This window comes from Poecilia latipinna, unplaced genomic scaffold (assembly GCF_001443285.1).
Source record: "Poecilia latipinna isolate Pla-1442-1.1 unplaced genomic scaffold, P_latipinna-1.0 Scaffold3112, whole genome shotgun sequence".
Taxonomy (NCBI): domain Eukaryota; kingdom Metazoa; phylum Chordata; class Actinopteri; order Cyprinodontiformes; family Poeciliidae; genus Poecilia; species Poecilia latipinna.
Window position 1 is genome coordinate 5,645 of NW_015115728.1, and position 10,683 is coordinate 16,327.

The 10,683-nt window shown below is 36.0% G+C and overlaps 2 protein-coding genes across 4 annotated transcripts in view; both read right to left on the reverse strand.

Annotated features, from left to right (window-relative positions):
• Positions 1-3,986, reverse strand: part of LOC106940166 (SUMO-conjugating enzyme UBC9-B) — an 8,896-nt gene extending 4,910 nt beyond the window's left edge. The window contains exons 1-6 of one of the 2 annotated variants that reach the window (XM_015022833.1): positions 3,833-3,986; positions 2,384-2,459; positions 2,218-2,301; positions 1,917-1,989; positions 1,251-1,360; positions 1,093-1,172 (exon numbers count right to left, since the gene is read on the reverse strand). In XM_015022833.1, coding sequence (XP_014878319.1) covers positions 1,093-1,172; positions 1,251-1,360; positions 1,917-1,989; positions 2,218-2,301; positions 2,384-2,449 — 413 coding nt within the window. In that variant the 5' untranslated portion in view covers positions 2,450-2,459; positions 3,833-3,986. Of the gene's footprint in view, positions 1-1,092; positions 1,173-1,250; positions 1,361-1,916; positions 1,990-2,217; positions 2,302-2,383; positions 2,460-3,725; positions 3,797-3,832 lie in introns of those variants that run through there. The other variant, XM_015022832.1, reaches the window with a different exon arrangement.
• A 5,741-nt stretch (positions 3,987-9,727) lies between these two features.
• Positions 9,728-10,683, reverse strand: part of LOC106940165 (BTB/POZ domain-containing protein KCTD5) — a 19,459-nt gene continuing 18,503 nt past the window's right edge. For both annotated transcript variants that reach the window (XM_015022830.1, XM_015022831.1), the window contains one exon: positions 9,728-10,073. In XM_015022830.1, the coding sequence (XP_014878316.1) occupies positions 10,044-10,073 (30 nt within the window). In that variant the 3' untranslated portion in view covers positions 9,728-10,043. The remainder of the gene's footprint in view (positions 10,074-10,683) is intronic.

Genomic DNA, 10,683 nt, shown 5'->3' on the forward strand with positions numbered 1-10,683 from the left:
TTTTGTTGCGTATTACACAAAGAAAAGTGGGGTAAAAAAAAAAAAAAAAAAAAAAAAAAAAAAAAAAAAAAGGCCAACAAAATAGAAAAGAATGGATGACCAAAAAATCTGCAGCAATAAATTCTTCTGACAATAAAATGTCCCAGAAGTTATTCTGATAAATAATAATAATGTTTTGGAACCATTTTCCAGCAACATAATGATAATTAATAATGCAAGAAGACATTCTCACAGATCAATAAACTTTAAATTCTAATGAACATTTAACAGTGGAAGACATTTTAAATATGCAAAATAAATAAACAGAAACAACAAATAAAATGAATTATGAAGTCTCTGGGAACAGAGACTTAAACCAGACCTTGAGATCAAAACACTGGAAACCAGAGAACCTGAACCTTCAGAGCCACATAAAGACGGTTACAAAATCGGCCTTCTGACACCTGGAGAACATTTTAAGATTAAAGGCCTGAAACTCATCCATCCGTCGCATTTATTACTGCAACAGCGTCGGTACAGGTCTGACTAAAATAAACTAAATCCTCCAGCTGCAGCTGATCCAGAACGCTGCTGCTGGAGTTCTGACTAAAACCAGGAAGATGGAGACACCACCCGACTCTACGCCACCCGGTTCTACGCCACCCGATTCTACAGTCCTTCAGAGAACAGACTTTAAACTACAGCTGGTAGTTCATAAATCACTGAACGAATTAAAGATCAGCTGCTGCTGGATCAGCCGTCCAGACCTCTCAGGTCTGATGGTTCTGGTTCTGCTCTGCATCCAGAACCAGAACCAAACACGGAGAAGCAGCATTCAGATTCTATGAGCCACAAATCTGGAACAAACTTCCAGTAAACAAACAGCTGAAACTCTGAGTTCCTATGAATCCAGACTAAACCCAGCTGGTTGGAGCTGCTTTTGATTCATAATAAACAGATTAGATTAATTTTAGTCTGGATTAGAACCTTTTCATTGATTTTGCTGCTGCAATCTGATGTTTGTTCATCCTGTTTTTATCATTTAAAGCACGTTGAGCTGCCTGGAGCTAAAACGATCCATAATAAAGGGTTCAGTGAAGTTCAGCTGCTCACCAGTAGATCGTGTACGCCTCTGCTTGGGCTGGATCCTGGATATTTGGCTCGTTTAGGAGTTCCTGGATACCTAATAAGATCTAAACAGCAGTAATAAACATTAATCGGTTTTAAATATTCAGGATGTTAATACTTATGTTTGTGGCAATAATCCTGACCTGCTTTATTGTGATGGCGGGTCTCCAGTCCTTGTCCTCCTCTAGAATGGATAGGCATACTGTCCCTGACGGGTAAACGTTGGGATGGAAGAGCGGCGGCTCAAATTTACCTGGCAGGAAAACAAAACGCTTTACTGCCAGCTGGAAACATTCAGCTCCGATCCTGCATGTTTAACAATCTCTTTCAGTTCAAAATGACTTTCGTTAAAAAGTGACTCAATGAAACCATAAAATAATTATAATAATCTCAGGATTATTACATCTCAAACTATTAAAAGCTAGAAAGTTACATGAAAGAATATTTGATTACTCAAAGTATTTGCATCCCTAACTAAGATAATGAAAGCAAAACAGGAGAATCCAAATCTTCCAGACTCAAACCTATTCCATATTATTTTCTGTTTAAAAAAGTATAAATTAAAAAAAAAAAATTTATAAGTTTCTATGGCGATTTTCCATTTTAAATACCCAGAATGGAAACTATTTAAATTAACTTTCTGACTTTCTAGGAACCTTGGAATCTAATAATTGTTGAATTTTTAAAAATTCTGTTAACGATTTGCAAATAAAAACTGAAATTTGTCTGGATTTCAGTGCAAACAGCCGGGCGCTGTGCCGCTCTGCTGTTTGCTCTTCATCAGGGTCACGGCGGGTCGCAGGACTCACATTTTGGAGGCGATGACGGGTAATCGTCCTTGAACAACATCCGCAGTTTGAACAAACCTCCTTCCCACGGAGTCTGGGAAGAGACGGAGCCGTTAGTCAGCGCAGCAGGACGCAGGCGGCCATTTTTACAGCAGATTTCATCCATTTGGAAGCAGAAACATTCACTGATCTGCGTCTGATGATTGTTAGCCTCAAGTTTTAAATAAAAGAACGGTTTAATAATTCATGCAACCAACACAGGAGAGAAAAAAAAAGTTTTTCCTGTGGGAATTCTCTACCGAGTAACAACAGGAGAGTTTACCCCTTTTTTCCCAGGAATAGCACATTCCCAGTTCATGAGATTCATGGTTCCATCTGGGTTTTTTGTTGGAACGGCTACAAATCCCTGGAAAAAGAGAAATGTGTACCAGAATTAATACGAATCAGGACATGAAACTCAACAGGTGAGTTTTCTGAGAGGGACTTACAAACGGATGGTCCTTCCGCCATGCCTTGCGCTCCTGGGCAAGCCGGCTCAATGCAATGCCTGACATTTTTAGACTCCTGGAAAGAAAATGTAAAGAAATATTTATTAGCAACTTTAACAAGAGTAAAAAGTAGGAGCAGGGTGTAAAATTATCTCAAATTAATAAACAGATAACAAAAGAGCATTAAGTGAGGCTTTTCCAGGACAATAATGTGCTTTTATGAATCTTTTGAGTCTAATAGAACTGGAAAGGTTGTTCTACATTTTATTCCGTTTCTTTAAACAAAATATACATTTTTCTCCTTGGAGAAAAAGAAATGAATCTACACTGGAACCGGCTCAATGGGAATACTGGTGCATCCTTAAAGTAAATACTGCTGGTTTAAGTGCTGAGTCTTAATTTTTATGCATTTAATTTATAACAAAAACATTAAACTACTTAAATATCTGATCACAGATCAGAGAAACTGTCTAAAGATTTATATGTTTTGATAAACATATTCCAATGGCTTTTAAAGTTCATTACTTGGTACATATTTACATCTGTGTGTCCATTTAGATGTTTTAATGACACCCGGACACATTTACAGTTTGATTTAATTTGTTGATAACCTGCCAGTCTGCTTTAAGGCCGTTCAAAACATTAAATTAGTATGCTCTGATGGCATGTCGCCATCTCTATAGCAACGGCGGTTAAATAAGATAAAGTAGCAACAAAATGTTAACAGTTACTCCAAAGAATCAGCACGCCGTCTACTAGCTTCATACAAAGCTTCACTGTTGTTAAAGTTAAAAACGGGCGGTTTTTTATTGGCTTTTAGGCTGAGAATGACCGAAAGCAGCGTTTTTATCAGACATGTCTGGAAAGCTAGCCAAGTTAGCCGGTGGTTAGACCTGAACCGGAAATGTTTTCCGCTAAGTTTGGAGCATAAAAACAGACAAAATACTTTGACTTTGGTGTACAGTTTGAGTTTTTAACTCACTGATTTGTGTTGTCCAGGTAAAGTTACCCTAAAACATTCACAAACTGACCGCCAATGCTAATTGATTAGCATGCTACCCTGTTAGCTTGATAAGCTAACTCATGTGCGCCAGAATTGTGCTACATCCCAACAGGCGCTGGCGCAGTTAGCGTCTGCCACGGCCTGATGCAGCACAAAAAATGCGCAACTGCACTTGATTTAGACCATTTAGGACGAGCGGAAAGTAATCACTGCCATCCACACGGCGCAAAAACCCGTTTATAACCCCGTTTTGCTGGAAAAAAATAGGAAGAAAAGCACCGAGGATTTAAACATGTCGCAAAGCGTTAAAGAATAAAGACAAAGAGCTGAAAGGCGCACATTTATGCGTTACCAAACTAGCGAAAATGGCGCAAAGTGAAGGGGGCGAAAATATCACGATACACGACAAAGAAGCGGAGATAAAAGCCATCTGGGTCGGTTCCTACCTCTCTCAGTACGGCTGCACTGGCTCTGCTAATTAAGCGAAATGAATTAATGGAGCTCGGATCCCGTTAAACCCGATAAAGTTTCCCTCCCGAAAAAATCCACCCGCTCCGAGTCGAGCCTCAAACAGCGACACCACGCAGTCAACCGCACTTCACTTCCGGTTTGGTTCAAATACTCCCTCCAGGAGCGCTTTCCTCCTCATTTGTTTTTTTTTTTTTTAATTATCCAAACAGAGGACGACTAAAAAGCTGTTGCTTGTTCGCTCATATGTTTTGCGACAGTTTAATACATACATCAATACATAATGATTCATACCAACTTTAATTTTGTAGGTAAGAAAATGCCTAAGGGATTATATTTATTTTGTATTCGTTATGGTTGACGTACATTTGTAAAGTGTTCAACCTTTTATGTCGAGTAAAGGGTTTCATTCTGTTCAGTCAACAAAAAGGCGCAAAGTGTCTCTTTGATAGAGCTTGGAAGGTTACTATCTTGTTCCGTGTGTCGTCTTTGATCCCAGACCGTTAAACTCCTCTAAAAGACAAACCAAAACATGTGGTGATGCGTTCACTATTAAAAGCACCTTTAACTTCTGAACGACGCATAATTTTAAATACCTACGTATTACAGAGTTTTAAATATGATTTTACATTTAAACAGGCATTTATTTCAGGCTACTATGGTATTAAAACGAATTTCAACGATATGACGCTAGAGGTCGCCATTTACCGCCGCAATTTTAGTGATGAGTCACTGATTAACCACTTCATGCGTGAAATATGAGAACTCTCCTCGGGATTTTTTCATCCTGATGCAAATAAATAAATAAACTTTAAACAGTATTGCATGTATTTTTCACGGAATTATTCACATTTCCAGTGAGGTGAACAGTTTTAATATGAAATATATGATAAATTCATGATACCATAAACAATACACTATATTGTATATTGAGTGAAAATCTAAATTATGTGGCCTTACATTATAACATAAAAAAGGGACAAAGTGTGAAAAAAAAAAAAAAATCAACTTCATCTTCATCACCATCTCCCACTGAATGGTGTATTTTAGCAATCTGCTTTTTCAAAAATAATACAAAAAGACACAAAAGAATAAAATGGGAATAATGAGTGAATGCGATGATAAACAAATCCAGCTAACAGTGGCTGTTTTAGACCAAATATACCAGGTTTTTTTATTTCATTTGGGCAGAGAACAAAAAAACAAAACTAGTTCAAAATGTTATTTTAAATATCAAGTGATCCAAAGAGCCATTTATGGTTCCAGATCCCTGATCGAGCAGATGGAAACTAATTTATCTCAATACAACTGAAGCTAAAAGTGCAACAGTTTAATTTTTAATAAGTTGGTAAAGCAAAACTGTAAAAATAAAAATAAATAAAATTGAAACAAATATTTGATCAAATTTGCAGAAGAACCTGAGAAAACAGAAGCAGTGATCAGAAGCATTTCCATTTTAAGGTCAGACAGTTCAAATTTTGTTCTCTAAGTATTTTAAAATGCAATTTAAAAATGGGTGCAGTTTGTTTTTTCAGTATTTGACTCCATTTCTGCATCAAGGTTTATGTCAACTAAATCTGATTTTTATTGAAACTGAAAAAAGATGCTAAAGATGCTTTTGGTTGATGTGTTTATAAACTGAAAAAGTTTACAAACCAAATTTTTGTTGCCACTTTGACCAACTGGCAACAAAAAATACCAAAAGAAAAAACATTAGATATAAGCTGCAGATGATTCTGAGAAATAAAAATACATAGACAGTAATAAATGACAACTTTTTTATTGGGTTTATTTATGCAAGACCATATAGATCCATCTTTAATCCCCTCATACTTAGTTTGTACATTAACATTGCATAAGATCATATAGAAGTGCTCCATGTAGTGATATGAGAACCATGATGGTTGATGCAGCGGTTAGCTGGAGGAAGAAATGACACATTCACTCCCACCGACTGGAATCAGTGACGGTCAGTCATGCATTACGGTGTCTGTGACTCCAATGCAAAACAAACTGGGCACTTAAAAATATTCAGCTACAGATTTGATAAGTTTGTCCATCAGATGAATGATTATTAATGATAGATACTGAAGACTGAAGGAGGCGGGGCTTAAGGCTGCAGTAGGTAACTTTCCTAAAAATATATATACTTTTACATATTAAAACTTTTCACCATGTAGTCAGATAACCTGAAATGTTTGATCTCCTCTCTGAACCATTATTGCCATCTGAAGATGTGCCACTCCCGACTAAAAACAACCAATCAGAGCCAGAAGGAGGAGCTTAGCGCTGTCAATCAGCCCAGGGAACACGACATTTAAATGTACTAACAACTCATTGTTGCAGAAAAACAATTTTTCCAATCTTATTGGCAGTTGGACTGACAGCGCCAAGACCCGCCTCCTGCTTCTGATTGGTTGCTTCCAGTTAGCACTGGGAGAAGGCAGAGGAGCTAAAAAAAAATTCAGATTAATTCACACCAAACTGTCACAACATAGTGACAGTTTCAACAAATATATATTTTTTTTTACAAAAGTTACATACAACAGCTTCAATAACCCCATAGTAGAATGCATCAAATGATTTTATATAACCAAAAACACAAACTTTTAAATCACTAAAGATATAATAAACCTTACCGGCTTTAGCTCAGAGTGAAAAACAAGATGCAAGACGTTTATTTCTGTCAGAGGAAAACATGTTGCACTGCAAAAACATAAAATCTTACCAAGTGATTTTGGTCTAATTTCTAGTGAAAATATCTTGGTACACTTGAAATAAGAAAAACTAACTTAAGTAATTTTCAGCAAAATACAGGAGTTTGCTTTAAGTGAATAATTCCTTAATATTGATGAAACTAATGATTGAAGACATTTTTTCACATAACTGATAATCGGCAAATCAGTATTACTTTATCAACACTAAGGAAATATTTACTTAACTGCATTTTTTAATATTTCACCAAATATATCTCAAAATACATGAATACCCACAGTGGACATAATGTGGGAAAAATGCAGATTTCACTTATAACTGATATTTATTTTACGATAAATACACTAAAACTTAACAGGATGTATGGACACTCAACGTTAACGGGAGAATCAGACGGTTCCAGAGAAAAACTGAACCAAAGTTTTTATGGGTTAATGGAAATAAAATTATTTTTACTTTTTTCAAATAAGGCAAAATAAACCTATAAGTAACTTTTCACCAAGAAATAGGAGCTTGATTAGAGAAAGTTCTAGTTCTACAGTCGCTGTTACCTAGCAACCTCAGCAATGCCCAGCCTGTCGCCTAGCAACCAACTTCTACTTCCACTGGCAGATTATTTCATGTTTTACAAAACATTTGACCATAAGTGAAATAATCTGCTATTGAAACTACAACTTTTTATTAATATTAAGGAAGTACTGACATAAAACAAGTAGATATGTGTTCTAAAAAGTTACTTTTAAGTCATTTTAGTGTCATTTCATGTGTTCTGAGGTATTTGTAGCAGAGATTAGACCAAACCTCCTCGGTGAAGGTTGTGCAGTGTGGCAGTAAGGAACGGACAGCAGAGGAGTGTGGATGTCGGTCGTTATGTCGGTTAACGTGAGCGAGCGGAGTGCAAAGACGTTAACTGGAAGGCTTCAGAATACTACAGCAAATGTAAACATAGCCTAGCTCTGGCAGGAAATCCAGTCTACTTTGATTAAAACCTCTCTGCACATCCCAACTTTTACACTTTAAAAGCCCTTGTGTGTTTATACATGTGTTTATACATACATATATTTATCTACTTCAAAAAAACATGCATCCATACTCGTTCTGACGATATAAAAACTGGTTTGTGTGTGTGTGATTAGATGGAGGTTCGTGAGCCGTTAACAAGTCTATGTACAACGTGTGCCAGCATTAAGAAATGTTTACTTGTCCCTGACACGAAGATCAATGTCTAAAATACACATAAGACATTGGATTTTGGTCACTGGGAAAAAAGGCAACACTAAATGATTATTTGTGAATGAAATATCCAACCTATATATTTATATATATATATATATAAAAAATGAACAGATCAAACTTGAAACAACTTAAAAAAGTGTTCTAAAATGCAGTATTTACAACATTACAGGCTGTAAGCAGAGTGCACAGTGTCTCCCACTGCAAGTGCTTCTAATCCTGTTTGGAAACCCATAATTCAAAATGCTAAATATCACACTGAAGAAGAGGGAAAACATGTTTTTAAATGTAACAGTCAATTTCATAGCCAGCCAAGTTTAGCTTTGTTATTGGTTATCAAAACGTCTCAGAGAAAGATCCATTTTCAGCAACTTAACGATCCGCTTCATTTTGTTTTTTAGTTTTTAACCAAAGATCCAGTAGAAACAACTTCCCTCCGAAGTCGGTTCTCTATACAGTGTACAAAACGTGCAGCTTTGTCCTTAAGAGTTAAATACCAAGGAGTTTGGGTTATTTACAGGAAACTAAATGATCTTGATATGAAGGAAGTCCTTCACGCTTCCAGTCCAAAAAAAAAAAAATTAAAATCCCCGTAAAAACTAAAACAAACAACTAAAAAAATATAACATCACTGGAGTGAGAACATTTACTGTCATTTTCCTAAACAGGTTAATAATTGCTGGACTGAATAAAATAAAATAAAATGCTGCATAAAATAATTCACATTTAAATTTTTTTGGCAGTTCATTTAAAAATGATGGAAAATTTTGTTTAATTTTTCTAAACCAAACAGTTAAAAGTTTGCTACAAAAAACTCTTACATCTTCACCACTGAAACGTTTAGCAATGAAACCGAGTCGGTTCTGATCCATTTGTGCAGGGATGGGCCGGTCAAAAAGCTAAAAAAAAAAAAAAAAAAAGATTTAAAATAATTCATCAAGGTAACGGCTGAAAACTGAAGTTAACGAGTCTGTAAGGCAGCAGGCTGCAGGCTAGCTCGTTAGCCTCACTGATTAGCTAGCACTAGCTTGTTGACTACATTAAATAAAATAAAAAACATCAGACAGTACTGTCTTCAGACATTTCTTTTTTGCTATAGTTTTAAATATTTATTCATTGTAACTTTTTGTTTTTAGACTGTTGTAGCATTTGACATCTCAAGAGTTAAAGGGAATTATAAATAAAAATGCATTATTGTAATTAATAGCTTTCATTTGTTGGGTGTTCAGTAGTTTTGTTAGTCTGTGTGTAATAATCAATACAAATTTTACAGATAACTATAAAAACCATTTCAGACGCAGAATAATTTATTTTCTTTTAAATAAGATGGTTTAAATTAGATTAGATTTTTTTTCTTCATGAAAAAAAATCTAATCTAATAAAACAGATAAGACTGTTGTTTTATCTAAATAAAACAGTCAAAGTACACAAAATAAAAAAATAAATCCAAAGAACACTGGTGAAATAAATTGAGGTCAAAAATATGAGTAGAAAAAGTAGAAAAATAAAAATAAAAATAATTTTTAAAAAACAAACGGCGTCCTACCGGCCCACGCTCACTAATGGATCTGGACCTGATGACGGTTTCTAACCAGCGTGTGGAGATCCTGATGTGAGAGGGGAGCTTTAGGTGTAATGCCCCTTTACCTCCGCAGCCACATCACAGCGACTCCTTCGTTTTCTTCATGTTAATAATAATGAGTGGAATAATAATCCCTGGGACCCGGTGAGCTCAGACTAAGAGTTGAGATCTTTGGATAAACGTTTGATTAGCGTCCAACAGGCTGAACTAGCTCTTTATGGTTAAAAATTCCCTTCTTGACCCTCCAAGCATTGATTTCCTGTCATACTTGGTGTTAAAAACCAAACTGATCCCTTACTAGAGCCTCCAGGTGAAAGACAGAAACTCATTAGATGACCCTGAGTGACTCGTTGGCCCTATATGATGGCGGCCATATTTTATAGCATAAAACAGTCGATTACAATTCCTCACTTTCATATAAAAAAAAAAAAGAAAAAAATACTTGCCGCCAATTCAAAAAAAGCAAAAAGGTCCAGTTTAAATGTACAGGCACGACTTGTCAGTAAACAGACTTATTTACATCGAGAAATAAAACAAAAGTGGAGGGAAGACGAATAAATGCACACCGCCCCCCAAAAACTCTGTTTGTGCTCAACGCTCTTCCACAGATATGATACGTCTGGATGAAAACACCTGGAGCTCCTAATACTGAGTCCGCCTCACATCCGGGATCCCCGCTCCTGGAGAATCTGCAGACAGACACAGCAACACGTTAAATAAACGCAGAAAAATACGATTAAAATCCTGGAGAGACGATGGTGAAACGAAGGATTTTACATAAAATCAGCACTGGACAATACGGCTGAAAAACTATCACATTATAAAGGTTTCATATCAGTCGATACCGATAATTATTGTTTGTTTTTGTTTTAAATATCTGAAATAATGCCAAACTGCTGGAAGTTTCCCAGCAGGTTGTTGCTAAGCAACCAAAGTTGGGGAGGAACTTGAGACAGCTTGTTACTCAGCAGGTTGTTGCTAAGCAACCAAAGTTGGGGAGGAACTTGAGACAGCTTGTTACTCAGCAGGTTGTTGCTAAGCAATCAAAGAGCGAGTGAGTTAGTTGAAGCTACCAACCTTGAATATTCTGTATATTGAATATTCTATCCTATCTATTGATCACAAGTCTATATTGACTCATATACTTATTGATTTATCATCCAGCCCTACATGAACTGTAAACTGTCATCAGCTGCGTTTCCATTACAAATGTGGACAAAACTTTGATATTCCGCTAATGTCAAAAAAAAAAAAAAAAAAAAAAAAAGTTTTTTCCCATAAAATAAAAACAAAAATAAA